Source organism: Eschscholzia californica, unplaced genomic scaffold, assembly GCF_041429995.1.
Source record: "Eschscholzia californica isolate CP2 unplaced genomic scaffold, dmEscCali1.0.p SCAF_3, whole genome shotgun sequence".
Lineage (NCBI taxonomy): Eukaryota > Viridiplantae > Streptophyta > Magnoliopsida > Ranunculales > Papaveraceae > Eschscholzia > Eschscholzia californica.
Window position 1 is genome coordinate 36,472,286 of NW_028238420.1, and position 18,266 is coordinate 36,490,551.

The 18,266-nt window shown below is 33.9% G+C and overlaps 2 protein-coding genes and 2 pseudogenes across 7 annotated transcripts in view; 3 read left to right on the forward strand and 1 right to left on the reverse strand.

The window, feature by feature from the left end:
• Positions 1-18,266, forward strand: part of LOC147549909 (uncharacterized) — an 85,768-nt gene that overhangs the window by 29,957 nt on the left and 37,545 nt on the right. The gene's annotated exons all lie outside the window — the stretch shown is intronic.
• Positions 2,236-16,718, reverse strand: LOC147549913 (uncharacterized). 2 transcript variants are annotated; one of them, XR_015238760.1, is made up of 8 exons: positions 14,190-14,641; positions 13,738-13,858; positions 13,246-13,364; positions 12,462-12,606; positions 12,194-12,269; positions 11,756-11,986; positions 11,437-11,471; positions 2,236-2,548 (listed from the first exon to the last, which is right to left on the reverse strand). XR_015238760.1 is itself a non-coding variant. In XM_086672150.1 (6 exons), the coding sequence occupies exons 1-6, from the start codon at positions 14,395-14,397 to the stop codon at positions 11,855-11,857; spliced, it is 801 nt and encodes a 266-aa protein (XP_086528276.1). In that variant the 5' UTR covers positions 14,398-16,718; the 3' UTR covers positions 11,623-11,854. The 2 variants fall into 2 exon arrangements, 1 of the variants encoding a protein (XP_086528276.1); XM_086672150.1 differs by lacking the exons at positions 2,236-2,548; positions 11,437-11,471 and having other exon boundaries at positions 11,623-11,986; positions 14,190-16,718.
• On the forward strand, positions 3,844-6,085 carry LOC147549914 (long chain acyl-CoA synthetase 9, chloroplastic-like; annotated as a pseudogene). Its single transcript, XR_015238042.1, has 5 exons — positions 3,844-4,010; positions 4,125-4,259; positions 4,897-5,163; positions 5,613-5,790; positions 5,870-6,085. The product of XR_015238042.1 is annotated as a long chain acyl-CoA synthetase 9, chloroplastic-like (transcript).
• LOC147549915 (pentatricopeptide repeat-containing protein ELI1, chloroplastic pseudogene) lies at positions 14,714-16,607 on the forward strand (annotated as a pseudogene). Its single transcript, XR_015238759.1, has one exon. The product of XR_015238759.1 is annotated as a pentatricopeptide repeat-containing protein ELI1, chloroplastic pseudogene (transcript).

Genomic DNA, 18,266 nt, shown 5'->3' on the forward strand with positions numbered 1-18,266 from the left:
AACTTAAACTTTTCTCGAAATACTATACTTAGAGCATCTAATTTAAGATTCAAATTGAAAAACTCTAAGTGTTTTTAGAGTTTTGTTTTAACGTAACACCTAGTTTACATTTCAAGATTAGACTCAATATTTGAATTTTCTTTTGAGTATTTCAGTTGTTTTAGGTAATATTGGAGATGTTCAATTTTCAATTAACATTGTTAATAACTTAGCCATATGTAACATTAGCTATATCAACCAAACCCATATGTAACATTATATCACGGATCAAGCATGGATCACGACCTGACCCGCGTCTCATACCCACGGATGATCCACAACCGAGCAACACATCATTGATAGACTCGGTCAAATGATAGTTTAGATTCTCCTAGATATGATTTTATGTAATCTTTGTTGTTACTTATCTTATTAGCAAACCTATATATACTCTTGTACCTAATACTTATTGGAATACACAGAGAATACTAATTCTCCTTCATTTCTACCTCTCTCAATCTCGACTTCTCTCTTTCACTATCTCTCTGTTAACTCAACTTCATACATTAGTAAACTAATCAAATAAACCTGATATCTTAGTGTACTTCGATTGATGTATCATATCAGCTTACCAAATTAAAGAAATGATATCAATCGCATTATGACAAAATTAGTTTAATTTAAGAAAGAAACAAATGTGAGTTCCTACATAAGATTGAGATAGAACACCAACCACGTAATTGATCCGTTACAAAAGCTATATCCTACATTTTGCTCAGTCGAAAAAGTTATCGGTGACAACAAGGGAATATAGTTTATAAATAATTATATTTTTCATACGGATTGCATTGTGTAGATTTTTTTTTTTGGTATTGTCACCGTGCATCGAACCCATAACCTATAAAGTAGAAGACTAAACTTCCTACTACTCCAACTAAGACTTATTACCCCCATTGTGTAGATTTCAAACCAAACAAAATTTCGAGCTCCCTTTTTTAACCTAGACAACCCAAAATTAGCAACCAAGACAGACCCAAAGTTAGACCTCCCGCTAATTTCCTGTTTTTTTTTTTTTGTTCCTTGGAGCTACATGCAAATTTGGAAGAAAAAATTTATTCATTATTTTTGTTAAAAAATATTAATTCAGATAATGGTGGTAATATGGGCCATTTTTTTTTTGTTGAAAGGTAATTTGGGCCATTGTTGTTAGAAAATGAATAAATGCAAATCACATGTTAAAAGAAGGTAAGAAGAAAAGTGAGACTTGTTGTCCCCCGGGCGGCTGGCCCCCTCTGTCGTTCTCTCACTCTTAAGACGGTGATACCAATAATTGGATTGAGTTGGTCTGGGCTGCGCAAACTACTTGAGGAAACAACTACCCAATGACTCATCTAATAGAGAGTGTGTGTGCATGACTACTATTTGACTTGAATGTCATTTCAATTCCAAATTGAGCAACTAGCAAACAACTATTGAAAATATTATCAATCCAAGGGTGCTACTTTTTGGTAAATTAGGTATTCTGTTTCACAACTATCTTCTTGTAGGGCCAAATATGTGATGCCTTATTGATGCTAACTCTATTTTTTTTCCTTTGTTGAAAATTTGAAATTATTGATGCTAACTCTATTAATGCTTCATTTCTGACTCTATTAGTTGATGTTAATTTTATTAAAATTAACGACTTGTCATTAACGAACTAATTAGTATTGTAGGATGTTAGGTACAGCTGCTAATAGAATATTCATCATTCACGTCTTAATTCGTTACTGACAAAGACTCAATCTTTCAACAAAGTAATAAAAAATAAAATAAAGACCAAAGGCTTACCTGCTCCGTGGAAAATATAAATGATAGGAGAATTTAAAAACAACTTCGTTTGAGTAATTGATAAGAGAATTTAAACAAATTCATTCTCCTTTCATTTATTTTGTTTCTTAGTTGAGGAAAACTTGGTCATTTTGTTTCTCTAACTTTTTTTTTGTTTTGTTGTTTGGTCCAAATTTGTGATTAACTAATCGTTTTGGCTTTCTTAACTGTCTGACAGTTTTATTTGACTCTCATTTATGTAACCGAAATTTCTCATATTTTCTTGTTTGTCGATTCGCCTATCGAAACTACGAAATCATGTCTTATTTTAATTTTCTTAGCTCATGCGATTAACTTGTATCGATTTTGAAACACATCTTCAATTTTTTTAAAAAAAATACTCACAAACATCAACACTAAGTACGCAACCCCTCACATGAATCTAGATTTTTTTTCTTTGACATGAAACTTATCTTCCTTACGGAGATTTCCAAAATCTCATTTCGATGTAGCTTTTTAGAAACATTAAAGTTCGGAATCTACCAAAAGGAAAAAACAAAAACAACCTCAGACTTTTGTACTACACGGACTGGGCAGTCTGAGACATGTCAAATTCACACGGACCAGTGGATCAATGTATGCTTACTAGGCACCGAATCAGACCAGTCTGGATACGTAGCCCAAATTCTTTTTATTTTGTGCGCGACACTATACAATACGTATTCAAATATCAAATGACGGGATGGAGAATGTTTATATACTGTTATAAATCTTTGATTTATGGTGGATGACCACCACACTTTGGTAACTCCCACCACCATAAGTTCTCCACCATTATTTGTATTCAAGCACCATTGATTATATGTAACTCTTGTATTAGATATGTAACTCTTCAAAGGCCTATATAAAGAGGTCTCTAGCTAATGTAGCAATGTACTAAACTAGTGTACCAATGTACCTAATCTATTATACAAAACAGATCCTTGTGACTAGGACATAATTAATGTAAATGAATGTGACTTGGCAATATGACTAGGATAAAATCTAGATACATGGACATGACACTAGGACATAATTAATATACATTGATCCTACCCTCTAATCTAATGTGGATCCAACCCTTTAATGTAACGCCCCACATACTACTACTGCCCGTCTCTTTCTGTGAAACTGAAACGCCAAAACCTCTCATCTCTCTGTAAATTCGTTCAACCCTTCCTGTCCGATGGTGTTCCTGACTGTTCTTCCGTGAATATGTTGCTTCATTATTCATTCCCTCTTTTATGTCTGAAGAGAGTGAAGATTTCAGTAAATTCCTCATTTACTCTTCTTCACCTAATAGTGTCCTATGAAACATCTTTTCACTCCATAGATGTTGCACGGGTGAGAGAATAATATGTCGAAATCTTCATGACGAATCAACAAAGAAGATAGCGGTAAAAACCTCATCACAGAAGATATAAATTTTTGTTTTCTGATTTTCCATTTTAATATTATTTTTCTATTTGCATTTCGCCCATTTAATTGGATCTGAGCTTCACTAGATATTTTTAGATATTATATCTTGTAAATTAGAAATTGTGGTCAAGATGTTTGATAAAATGCCTCAATCAGAATGTTGGAATGAAGAAGATGTTTGAAGGGAATAGAATTAATGGTACCGTAGTTGTTTACTTAACTAGCAACTTGCTTATTTTGTTTTGTGGTTCATCCAATACTTTTTCCTACTTCCAAAAATTTATATTTTTTTATACGAACTTTTAATTGAAGAGATTTTAGTAAATATCAGATGTTATTCTTGGGAGTAATGATGACCCATGGAAAAGTGCTAGCTACAATTTCTGCGGTCATGACTATTGTTCCTGGCGTCGGAAGCAAAGACGTGTACTTGGCATACCTACCATTAGCTCATATTCTTGAACTAGCTGCTGAGGTACAATTGATTGTGTAATCTTCCGAGCTTGCGAAGTGAAAGAACTTGATGCTCATTTTTTAGTATCTTAGTTAAGACTATTATCGCTTGCAACTAATTTGGACATTGTAGTGTAGAATGTAATGGTTGTTGTTGGTAGTTCAATTGGATATGGACACCTTTGACTCTTACTGATACATCAAACAAGATAAAAAGGGGAACAAAGGGGGGTGCTTCTATGCTAGGACCAACTTTGATGACTGCAGTGCCTGCCATTCTTGATCGTGTTCGAGATGGTGTGAGGAAAAAGGTCTGTTTAGCAATGCTTATTTGTTTTTTCTTTCTCAGCCAGCTTGGTTTGTCGAAATGAGACAGAAAAGTTTAAGATTAATAAAATGACTACTGATTTCTTATGACATTTCAGGTAGATACGAAAGGTGGTCTTTCCAAGAAACTTTTTGACATTGCGTATAGTCGTAGACTGTTAGCTATGAACGGAAGTTGGTTTGGAGCGTGGGGACTCGAGAGGATTCTGTGGAACATTCTTGTTTTCAAAAAGGTTCGAGCAATTCTGGGTGGAAACATTCGCTTCCTGCTTTCTGGAGGGGCTCCTCTATCTGGTGATGCACAAAGATTCATCAACATATGTCTTGGGTTAGTTTTATTAGTTGTATTCTGTATTGCCGTTTACCTTTACAAACTAGAGTGAAGGTTGTCAGGGTGAAGCACAAGGTTGGGCAGAGGAATCTAAAACTAAGTAGTTGCTTCGGTCTCGGTCCCTACTCAATGTCCGCGCCCCAAGCGAGCTGAGTTACTCTCGAGTAAATTGGAGCTCCCAATATAGAATATATTTATGAACTTATACGTATATATATTTTGTATATCACATACATCTAATATGTTTTTAGTTGAAAAATAGTTGAGAAGATCTGGAGAAGAATGGAACAACTGAATAGGGAACCTTATAAATGACTAACTTGTTTCTACTTTCTTGTTATCATAGCTACATAGGTCTAACAGGAAAAGGGCAGGTTTGGTAAGAGGGGCATACTGGGTGCCCACGTCATATAGATAATGGTTATATTACATATAGTTTTATAGATTGTGGCACCTTCGGCGTTCATACCTGTCTAATACTTTGAGTTTAAATTGTGATGTGAATCTCACTTTGTTCATGTTTCCTTCTTGGTTTGCAGACGGAAGTTTCAACTGTCATATGTGGGCAAAAAGAACTTAAAAAACTTGCAGAAATAAGTGGACAGCTTGACACAGTAAAACGTGTAATATACATTGATGAGTATGGGATCCCATCAGAATTCTCGTTGCAAAGCACTAGCTGGACAATTACTTCATTTACTGAAGTGGAGAAAATTGGCCGAGAAAACCCTGTTGATGCCGATTTGCCCGTGTTAGCTGATATTGCAGTTATTATGTATACCAGTGGGAGTACTGGACTTCCAAAGGTTGGTGTACAGCTTTATGTTATGGATCCTTTGTTAGATGTTCCACAATTTTTCTTATATTTGATAGTAAATTTGGCTAATGTTTTTGGTGAATTATGTGTATACGTTTAAAATTTATGTGGTGGAAATTGAAGGTTGTACCCGACACAGTTTCGTCTTCCTTTGACAATCTTTTTTGTTTTTGTTCCAGAGTTACCTTTCTTGTAGTAACAACTCGATACAATTATAATACAACCACTTCATATAATCTTCATATTAGTTCAGATTTCAGGAGAGATACCATATTATTGTTCAAAATTGCTTGTGATAAATCTATTGGGTTCCTACTGTTTGCTCATTTATCAAATTTCTGTTTTAGTCGATAATATCAAATGGTATTCCTCTTCTGTTGTCATATTAGTAATCCATTGAAACCCTAATCATTTTCAAGTTCTCGTATTGGTTATTAGTCTGGCATTGGATAACATCATAAAGAAGAACTTTCCAAAGGAATATGCTGAAAGGAAATCGGAGCACGAAAGTTGGAAACACTCAAACAGCCATGTCTTGCCGCTTCTTATCATGGACGTTGTATACCCGTACAAAAAGATGTTAATCGATACAGATGAGCCCCATCACAAACTTATGGTAAGATGTCCTTTTTTCATTATCTGTTTCCTTGTGCACGACCGTATAGTAGTTTGATTCCGTTATTGTCATTAACCAGGTGAGGAGAATCAAGGGAGAGAATATAAATCATCTCAATTGTTACTAAGTGCAGTTTCTTTTCTCTAATTTGCAAGGTTCTCGTTTTGGATCTATCTAAAATTTGTAAACATCTTTTAGCTTCCACTTTTCTTTACTTGAGTGAGTAAATTGACTTTTCTAATGTTGTCGTGCGTATCTTTTGGATTTTTAGTTGTTCAAGTAACCATAGTTTCAATACATTGTTTATTTTCTATTTGTTTGTTTCATCCTAGCTTACATCTCTGCCATTTTTCCCATATCTCTTCCCACTACCAGAACAAAATATTATTTCTTAAGATGCCACAATGACTGAGATTTTAGCAAAACTAAAACCATTTGATCCGAAGATCAACCATCTCTTTCAGGTAGAATTTCTTTATAAGTTACACTGACTAATATGTTTTTTCATTTGAATTTTATGATCTGGTGAGATTTAACTTATCCATCTTGATATTGTAGGAATTTTTTAGGTTTTTTTTGTCGTGATAGTTTTTTTATTCATCAATTAACTTCATAGCTCATGTTTAATGTATCATTTTAGTTTATTATTATTTTTATTCATTGTCTAATTTGAAGTTCTTCACCTCTTTGACAGCAGGTACAAAGCTTTCTCATACAACTCCCATTCAAGTTTTCACATTGCTGAATGACTTGTGTTTCTTTTGGTAGCACACAACTTCAACCTTAATTTTTAGTTCCCAAAATGAATCACTTAATGTCTTGTTCTCTATTATTTTCTATCAAAATAGGTTTTCAAAGACATTGACTAACATATTTGTTATATCAAACATATTTTTCTAGCTGTCCACTCTCCTTACGAAGATGGCCATTTTGTGCATGTTGTAGTTGTTTTCAATGTAGTAAAAGAACTCGCCAGTCTTACAATTCTTCAAGGGAGTTTTTTGTAACTTAGAAAGGAATTGTTCTAAGATGTATACTCCAGTGATTTTCTATTTAACATGTAATAAACTTATATTACCTCTGGGTTGCCTAAAATTATGGGGTTATCACCCTAATTTTTTCTATCTAGCTGTCTTTGACTGTCTGTCTAAGACTCCAACTGAAAACCAAACTACAATGAGTTCTTGACTTCTGGTAACATTGGTTTGTCTCAAGCATGACTTTAATTTTATCTGTAAGCAGAATAGATTTGTACTTGGATAAACCTACACCATCTGATTTTTATTCGAGTTAAATCCAAGTGTTCACAAATAAGGAGTTAGAAACCAACTTTAATGCTTAATTCTGTCAAATCCTTAATAATTACGCTAGCCTTTTGAATTGTTCACCGATGTTCCTCCTCTTGATCAAGTAGTTACTTAAAACTTCTTCGGTAATTATTTCCCTCTTTTGCTCCAAATTGTTTCCTCTTTTTCCATTATCAAAAATAGTAATTTGCAACTCCTTGCTTTGATACTCGTTAGGAATTGTCGCTTTGTTTGGTGATGATAATTCTGCAAACTCTTAGTTTAGTCTTTAATTCTTATTTCTATTTCGCAATTCTTTTTGTGTTTTACTTTCTGGTTTGCTTCATATGTAAGTTTCATATTTTTCTTAATATGAAGTTCTAATTCTTTTCACCATTGTTTCTTTGTTGCAGAGTAGGTACTGGAATTATAAAAACTACTAGAACACTGCTAAAAAAATGTCAGACAAATGAACTTGGAGTGGCACTAACAGTTGTATTTGCTCATCAGGTAATTGCGTCATACCAAATACCATGTGTCGCAAGCACATGTTATATATCTAGGAAACTACTTGGACTTATAACAAGGAGTCCAAACACGAAGAAGATGTTGGGGTGTTCACAAGTCAGACCAAGTGAAAGGGCAGCTGAAGTAGAAGAACCAGAGAGTGCAGTGGATGAGATAATAAGGTGGATAAAAAGAAGTTCGGTCGTACCTTAAAGAATAAGTCTTTTTCTGACATTAAAATTCTTGAGAGTTTCTTTATTGATATAGTAAATCACACTCTGCTCGTGACTCTGTTAAATTTAAGCAAAAACCATCAATATACAGTGTTTTATCGGAGTAAATTTATCTAGATTACATGTCCAGTAAGTTTAATGCATATCGCGTTGCGCAAAGGGCATTCCCCCGCCCGTAGGGCGGGGGTTATGCCTAGTATACCAATATATCAAAGTAGAGAAATCATCTACAAACATATGAATACAAATCAAGTTCTTGTCTCTATCTCTTGGTTTATATATTTCCATTATCTTTCTTCTTCCCTCCTTTATTTTTCACAACACGTTATCAGCACGAATTGCTCTATGATTAAAGGGAAGAAGAAATTATCAACTCCTTGATCAAGATATAAGCACATAAAGGATTGGTAAGTTTGGTCAATTGTTATTGGTAAGTTAAAAGGTATTTGGACCTTTGTTTGTTGAATTTACAAACTTATAATTCTTCTTTATTGCTAACAATTTATTTTATTGTTGTTGAGACATATTAAATCATATCAGAAGGATATGAGAATTGCATAGATGAAAGGATTAACATTCCAATCTAATATGAATGTTAATGCAATTCATTCGATGGTAAGGTCAGTGTAAGTTATATCTTCAAAAAAAAAAAAATTTAATATTACTCTCATAACTAATGTTTAATTTTGTATGAATATATCATGAGTACATATTTTGATCTGTTAATGAAGATTTTTCCAAAGAGGAAATTTAACCATCAAAATTTGGTTAAGATCAAATTGAAGCATCTATTTGTATATGAGATTACCAAACCTGAAGTTTGGTGTATATACTTCTTCTAATCTAGACAATTCTAAAATAATTGCTAGAGTAAGAAAAAAAAAATCTCAAATGATGAAAAGATATTTCCCTTATGAGTTGGTAAATTGTCAAAAAAAAAAAGGGTAAATCCCTGAGAAAACAAATTTGTCTGCGCATTCCTGAAGAATGACAAATGTTAATTTTCCAGTATTGAAATGATTTTCCATTGATTATTAAAGGATTATAATTAAACGGTGGTAAGACAAATCCTACACCGAGTTCATATTGGAAATAGAGTGAGAAAAATGAGAATCTCATTTTACTATACCAACATATAGTTTGATTAAATATGACAAAGCTCTTCATCTTGGAATGTAACCAATTTTTTGTGAAACTCATCATATATTAAGTCGAAATCCAAAATATCTATTCAGGTGATGTTGATATTTTCTTACGTGTCTGTAGACAGTGATGAGTTGTAAATTCCTGACAAATAAAATTATTTGATTATCATATTTCATATTACACCTGAAGTTGTAATAACCAAAGAGAAAGTGATGATGGATTTAATAAATAAAATAAAATAAAATCACATGAAGATGATATATCTCACATGTAATTAATCACACCTGAAGTTGTGATATTATAACAAATTGCTTACACCTGAAGTTGTGATCAAATAATAATTTTTGTCCAACGGAAAATATGATATGAAAATAAAAATCAAATTTTCCTAAAGCAGTTGATTTTTCCTTCGTCTTTGTCACATCCTTGAAGTATGTGCTCATAAATAAGACGAAAATCTATCGACATTAGGGGAAGGAAGTCCTATATTCAATGTCGTAAAATACTTGAAAATGATCGAGTTTCTCTCATTTGGAATCAATATACGAAAAACTTGCTACCTCGAGATATTAATATTTTTCAGACCTTAATATGCTTATATCCAGATAAAGGTAATGGAAAATGAACAGAGTTGATCAAAGTGACATATACTCCTTGACACTGAAGGAATAATTTTTCCTCCTGAAGAGGCTATCCAATTAGAAATGAAATGTGATTCATATTCCTAATAAAATCCCCTGAAGAGGATATGTGTAAAAAGAGACACCAACCTTTTACAAAGGCACATATATGAGATCATTGAACTATGTATGCTGTGAGAGAAATCAAATAAATCATTTCAGACGATGTATTTCTGAATATAGTAGCTACTTGGAGCATATTGACTCGGAATTACTCTAAGTAATATTGGTCAACTTTAGACGAGATACTTCATTACTTGTGGATTTTCTTACAAAATAATTAAGTCTTCAGACATGAAGTCGAAGCACCAATTAAGAATTACCCTGAAGGTATTAAAGTAGACATGTGTAAGAAATGTCCTTTAGTCTATAAAGGATTTGACGCCCACTTATAAAATTTCAATATGAATTACAAATCTCCGAATTATATTATGAAGTATTTATAAATCCTATTGTGACTCTTGAAGAGTTTATCAAAGTTTGACAGTAGAGTATTGAAAAAGATTATTCGAGTAAAGAAAATCTTGAAAATGAACATATTCTGAATTACTAAAAGGCTATAAGCTTCAAAGCAACTCATATTGTCTTAACTTATCATTGTCATGGAAATTCAGGTCCAGAAGTACCTAATATAGTACAGACAATACATTATGTGTGTTGTAATGTGGATTTAGAAAACAACCATCATACATATATAAAAAATGTCAATCGCGTTGTACTCTTTTTCCTTCGTCAAGGTTTTGTCCCATTGGGTTTTCCCTTTCAAGGTTTTAACGAGGCAACTATGCGTATAGAAAATTGTTATAATTTGTTTAAAAGTTGTAGTCTTTTTTCCTTCGTTCAGGTTTTGTCCCATTGGATTTTCCTGACAAGGTTTTGGCAAGACAACTCTATTTTCAATAGTCATCGAATGATGAATTTAACACCTCTTATGTGTGTCAAGTGGATTATACAACGAAATGTGATAAGTACATCAATTTCACAAGATGGTATAGTTATCTTACAGATGTACATGATACACAAATACGGATCACTAAATAGTGACTTCAATCGATATCCCTAAAGGATTAACAAGCTTCAAGTTAAAGTATGCATGAACTTTAAGACATTATACTAATGCAACTTGAAATGTCAAATGCTACAAATTGTATTTTGTGTATATATACCAAAAGGAAGCTGATGATAAAAAGTTGAACAATGCCCTCAACCTTCATGAGGGGGAGCAAGTTTATGAAGACACTATATACTATATTTTCACAAAGTACTCTTTTTCCTTCGTTAAGAATTTTTCCCATAGGGTTTTTCTTAACAAGGTTTTAATGAGGCTGATTATGTGTTCATCAAAGATGTACATAAACAAAGAATTTGTACTCTTTTTCCTTCACTATGGTTTTGTCCCATTGGATTTTCCTAGTAAGGTTTTAATGAGGCAATATCTGATGTGGTGGACATCCAGGGGGAGTGTTATAAATCTTTGATTTATGGTGGATGACCACCACACTTTGGTAACTCCCACCACCATAAGTTCTCCACCATTATTTGTATTCAAGCACCATTGATTATATGTAACTCTTGTATTAGATATGTAACTCTTCAAAGGCCTATATAAAGAGGTCTCTAGCTAATGTAGCAATGTACTAAACTAGTGTACCAATGTACCTAATATACCAATATATCAAAGTAGAGAAATCATCTACAAACATATGAATACAAATCAAGTTCTTGTCTCTATCTCTTGGTCTATATATTTCCATTATCTTTCTTCTTCCCTCCTTTATTTTTCACAACATATACCTCATTATTACATACTTTTCTCCTTGCTCGTGGCTCTGCATGTAGATACCATATTATTGGATCTCCCTTTATCCAGGGGTTATCTTCTTGTTAATAGTCGTTGAAACACAACTTAATGGATGGTGAATAACATTGTTCCATATATTTGTGATTATTCCATATATTTGAGTTTTACGTTGTTCAAGATTTTAGAAAACCCCATAAAAGACTGAAATAAGAATATAATCTCATACTGTTTCTTTTTACATTTCCACCTTTTGGATTTTACCTACTTTCAGAAATTTGAAGTTTCTGAATTCAATTCTGGAACTACAACTACATCAGCCAATCCCCAATATACATATTTTCTGGCAAATTACCTAGTTCCTTCGCGCTTCTATCAAATAGGATCGACGAACTACTTTATATGGTATACCTTCTACTCTAACTCACTCTCTGATACAACCTCCTCTGGAAGCTCAAAAGCATCGATCTCCGCAAAATAGGCTCTTTGCTTATCGATATAATCTTGAGACAATGAAGGTAAGTTGGGTAATGAGAATCGTCGTCTCTGCACAATATTTCAAAGTATAATTAGGAATTCAACTAGAGATCATATTGAAGATTTGTAATAAGGATACTGAGTGTACAAACATGAGAGTGACTAAGAATCTTGGAATTGCTCAAATTAGCTTTAGAGAAATGCAAGTGGGAATTATATACTTGTAACTTGGAACTGCAGAACCAGATTTAGGAGAAAAAAAGTGTTAAGACGAACCTTTTTACTTTGAGGACGAACATCTAAGCATGAGTTGGGGAGGGAAACATTTCCATGTTCTTCGACAAGTCGATTCCTATTTAAACATGGGAAGATTCACAGAATTCAGTAAAATGTCATCGAAAATGTGAAGCAAGTTGAGTAAACTATCTCATCTACTTCGTTATCCTAACTTGGACAAACTGAAATCGGGAAAAGTATGATACTATTAAAGCAACTTCTTCTCCTTTATCTCAAACTTTTAAGATAGAGATGACATTAGGCATACCCTTTGGTTATACTCCTAATCCTTCCTACTGGAGGACAAGTAAATGGTCCTGTTTCAGCCGCTTTTTGTCCTTTATCTCTAGTTTTACCTTGAGTCAGTCTTCTACTGCAAAGTATAACAGACCCAACATTCTTACTGCTATCAACTGCATAATGCAAAACAAAATCCATATATAAGCTAGTTTACCTCCCATTTCAATACTTGAACACCACGATAACCAAAATAATATTGAACACAAATCTACTAGCCTATGTTTCCAGATTCTATGAGAATTTGCATGCAATAAACTTTTTTTGAAACGGTTACAACATGATGATAAAGCAATAATTTAAAAATTTGGCCAATTTAAACTTTGATATCAAAATGTTAAAAGTTGATATCATGAGGAACTACTACACGATAATTAATGAGGTTAAAGTAAAGAGAAGTTCAGAAAACTCAACCAAAGGTTTCAAAATAGTTCATCTAGAACTAGTACCTCATACTTACGTGCAATTAACTCATTTTCGTTTATGAAAGAAAGCTAGAAACAATAAAGGCTAGAAATCAAATCAAATCCAAACTACTTTGAGGCATCTTCAATAACACATGGTCCTTTAAACCACCAGAGATTTTCGAAAACCCTTCAATCAAATTGTAAGGGTTTTAGAACGAAACCTAATACTAAAACCTAGAATCCATGTATCAGACTGCAGTTCTGTTAGCAGTTTTGTTAGATTTCCACAGTCAAATATAGATGACAGAGATATAAACCCAAGAATGGTGAAGAGGTTTGAGGAGTTACCACAAATAGCTGAGGCATTGGGTCGGGGAGGAGTGGAAGGTTGGGGACGAATTATAGAGTTCTGTTTATTATTGGCCGTAGATAGAGCAACGTCTCTGTCCACTTTGACAAGTTTCTCCCTATATCAAGAGGGAAAACATACCGACTAAGTTCTAACTCATAGCCACTATATGAACAGGTGAAAATGTAGCTAAAATCAATCATCTCAATGTTGAGTTAAGCCGTGAACCTTTGACATGGAAACAAAGATTATACCAAAACTTTGATCTCACTTATGCATATACCTCTAATAAGCCTACTTGAAATATTATTATTATATGATTAACAACTTAATTCGTATTAAGAAACTGAAAGTCCAAAACCGTAAACAATAACATACCCATAATTCAATCGTCAATCCAGCAACCAGCATTGTTCGATTACCAACATTACGATAATGAAAATACAAACTATACCAATCCCCAAAAAAGGTTATTAAAGAATGACACATACCCTATAATCCTGATCCTTCGAGCTAGAGAGCCACTAAATGGTACTGTTTCTGCAACTTCCTTTCGTTTATCACTACCTTGGAGCAATCTTCTATTCTTGATTGTAGCAACATCAGCATCCTCTAAGAATTGGATTACATGATTGAAAACAAAATTCAGAACATAATAATCTAGTAGAAAAGCTACATACAACTCTAGTAACTAGCAAGCTTCTAAACCTAAACCTAGAAGTGCATACTCTTGTTAAGCATTTCTAGCTTGAGTAGTTCACTCATCCTAAAGAACGCACGCATGGCAAACTAAACCAGTACAAATTCAAGAACCCTAGATCTAGAACTCCAAAATTTGAGTAAAACCTAAACCCACAGATTAAGGGTTTAAATAATCAACAATTTACCAGTTCCCGGAATTCAAATCTGAACCCATTAAAAACGACGAAGGGTGAGAAATTACCTGGAGTATTGAGTTGAGGAGGACGAAGTGAAGGGTATTGAGCATGATTAGCATTGGATCCGGTGCTGGAGGTCTTAGAGGAGGAGTTGTGAGGAGGTTTAATCGCGGCGGCGGTGGTGGTGGTGGTGGTGGTGGTGGTGGGGATGTTTGTGCAATCAGAGAGAGGTTTCCTCCTGAGCTTTCTTCTCTCAAACTCCATTACTCCCATTCTAAATTGATCTGGTTTTGCCCTTTTATTTATTCACAACTCTCCCTTACAGAAGAAGCTAGAGCCTAGAGAGAGAAAGAGGAGGGAGAAAATAAAACGAGAAGATATAAGGCGCGGGCGGGAAGTTGCTGGAAATTAAAACGGTACGAAAATAACGGATTTAGTTAATTTAGTGAAAAAACGGTTTGTTTTTTCGTTATAAGATCGGTTTCTCTTGTTAAAGTTTTTTTCGTTATAAGTAACAGTAACAGTCTAGCAGAGCACTCTGGTTTTAGGTTTTATTTATTTCATACGTACCCGAAATGCCCTTACAGAAATGCAACAAAGACTCAATTTTTCGTTGGGTTCTCAGATAATTTCTTTGGTAAACAAAGGGCAGAGTCGTCAAGGTATACTTCTTTTCAACCAACTTCAATCGAATAAAATAACTGAATTCTTACTTTCAGCTGTTCTTAAATGTTGTGGGAGAATTGAAGCCCTAAAAGAAGGAAAACAAACTCATTCAATAATTTTGAAACAAGGGTTTGATAAGGACTTGGTTTTAATGACTTCCCTTATGGACATGTATTCCAAATGTATAAGCATTTCAGATGCTCGGAAAGTGTTCGACGAAATGCCTGAACGAGATGTAATAGCGGTGAACAGTATGATTACTGGATTATGTCGATGTAATTTAACATCAGAAGCAATAGAATTATTCCAAAGCATGAAATTAAAAGATTTGGGTTCATGGAATTCATTAATATCAGGTCTTTCGTTGAATTCTGAGGGTTCTAAAGCTCTTCATTTCTTCCGAAGAATGCGGTTTGAAGGAACGGGAGTTGATATCACAACAATGGTTAGTGTGCTTTCAGTTTGTGCAGATTTAGCAGCTTTGATTAATGGTAAATATGTTCATTGTTTAGTTATTAAACATGGGTTTGAAATGTATCTTCCAATTGGCAATGCTACAATTGATATGTATGCTAAATGTGGGAACATAAATGATGCATTACTTTGCTTCGACAATATCCCATTCAAGAACTTGGTTTCTTGGACTTCTATGATAATGGGTTTTGGCAAAAATGGACTAGGATTAGAAGCTCTAAAAGCTTTTGATCAAATGGAAATAGAAGGAGTTTTACCGAACAAGATAACCTTTTTGGGTGTCTTATATGCTTGTAGTCATTCCGGATTAGTACAAGAAGGATGGAAGAATTTCAACAAAATGATTCATAGATACTCTATAACACCCATGATGGAACATTATACTTGTATGGTTGATCTCCTTGGAAGAGCTGGATTACTTGAAGAAGCATGTGAATTTATCGACAAAATGCCTGTCAAGCCCGACTCAAAGCTTCTAACCGCGTTCCTTAGCTCGTGTTTTTCTTACATGAATGTTGATTTAACAAGGAAAGTGGGGGAGAAATTGCTTGAGTTGCAACCCGAAGAAGCGGGAGCCTATATGTTGCTATCAAATTTTTATGGAATAATTGGAGATTACGAATGTGTAGCTAAAGTTAGAAGATTGATGATGAACAGAGGAATAAAGAAAGTGAAAGCTTGTACATCGGTTGAGATCAATGGAAGGGTTCATATATTTGAATCAGGAGATAGATCTCATCCTCTTCATCAAGAGATCTATAAGTATTTAGAGGATTTGATAAAGAAGATGAAGAAAATTGGGTACGTGCCGAATACTAGCTTAGTGGTGCAAAATGTAGATGAACAGAGAAAGGAAGAAATTCTTCTAGGTCATAGCGAGAAGCTAGCAATTGGGTTTGGGCTTATTAGTACACCTCCAGGGTCGAAGATCACAATTGTGAAGAATCTTAGAGTATGTATAGATTGTCATGCTGCAACTGCATTTATTTCGAAGATTTTACAGAGAGAGATTGTAGCAAGAGACTCTAGTAGGTTTCATCGATTTATAGACGGAATATGTTCTTGTGGAAATCATTGGTGAAATCTAAAAGACGAAGATAGTGTGCATATACATTCGACGAAGAGAATATATTATTTCCAAATTCAAATATTACGACTCAATTTCTGCGATATTAACCCGAAGGGTCAATAAACTGAGCAGTGAAACACGCTTTGGTCGGGTGGTAACATGTGTGTCTCGGTAATACTTAGAGCAGGAGTTGGGTCTTACTCATGTGTATCTCTGTAATATTGTCCATTTGATCAAATGTCCCAATTGAGAAATGTCAAGATGTTTAACCCTAGAATCCTTTTCCAAGTAATTTATCGTTATGTTCAGCTATAAACCCCAGATTATATCAGCATGCAAACATTTGGGGATGTAATTGAATAGTGTGTTCATCCAAACAGCTAAAACGGATTTTAGAGATAAGAAGTGGACAGATGAATCTGACAAGGATTATTCGTTCTAAGGCGTCATCTTCTTTTTGTGGGAATCCCCTTCTTTCTCAAAGGGAAAGTTATTCGTTCAAGTTAGTTTTAGTTTTACATCTTTTTTGAACCTTTTTGTTAACTATAACAGAGATGAAGAAGAGATGAAGAGAAGGTAACAGTACGGCTAGGGTTTCTCAGAGAAGCAGAGAAGAGAAAATAGGATTAGGTTTTTAAGAAAACCTTTTATACTTCAAACCTAATGGTCTGGTCAAAGTCAATAAGAGAAGACTCAAATAAATAAAGTCCTGTGCAGCTAAAGGCACCCAATGTATTCTGGAGGCAGTCATCTGATGGAGTCTGAAGGCAGCCACAATTCCTGAAATAGGATTAAAGAAGATTGTTAGTAGTTGTTAGTAACTAATTCTAGTTAAGTAACTAATTCTATCTTAGGTTGTTATAAATCTGTTATGATAACAGAATTCTATCTTTCTAGTATAAATACACATTTGTAATCAAATAACAACTATTGGAAATAAAATTGGAGATTGAGTAATTCTTACATGGTATCAGTCTAGTGTTAGGATCCTCATTTAAGGTTTTTTGCTCAATCTCAAAGAACAATCACAAAATTTAACATCTCGCAAGATCAAACATCAACATAATGAAGAACAAATCAATCAAAAGTTCATAAAGAAGAAGATTGATTCACAAAATAGTTAAAAAGTTATCAAAATCAAAGGTTACTTACTGTTTTTTCGTCAAAGCTCACTAGCTTTTATCAATGGCTTCCGCAATACAAGGTATTCTTCCCCCAATCTCTGCTGTTACTAACTTCATCACTGAAAAGTTAGATGATTCTAACTATCTAATGTGGCGTGATCAAGTTGAAACAATGTTAAAAACTTATGAACTCATAGGTTTTGTAAATGGTTCAATTGAAGAACCACCTCAATTGAAATTCATACAAGGAATTGAACAGGTAAACCCTGATTTCCAACAATGGAGATCAAGGGAAAGTTTTGTTATGTCCTATCTGAAAAGTACTCTTTCTAAGTCAATTTATTATGACATTTATGGTCTACAATCTGCAAAAGCTATATGGGGGTATCTTGATCTAACTAATAATGAAGGATTAGAGTCTAAGAAAGATCAATTAAGAAGAAAGTTGCAAAATTTGAGAAAAGGAGATGCATCAATAGCTGAATATTTGAGAGAAATCAAACAGATTTCAGATTCTTTAATGACAGTACAAGATAAAGTGTCTGATTCAGAACTAGTCAGAATAGCTATTCATGGTCTTCCATCTGAGTATGATCAATTTACTATTGCTTTAAGAGCTAATAATGAGCTCTTGTCTCTAGCTCAATTGAAATCAAGACTCATACAACATGAGCAATGGCTATCAACTAAGGATTCTATTCATGAAGTTTATTATATAAACAAAGTAAACCAGAAACAAGTCACAAAGGGCAAGCCTTCACCAACTTTTTATAGAAATCAGGCCTATAAGAAGGATAATTCTGCTAATA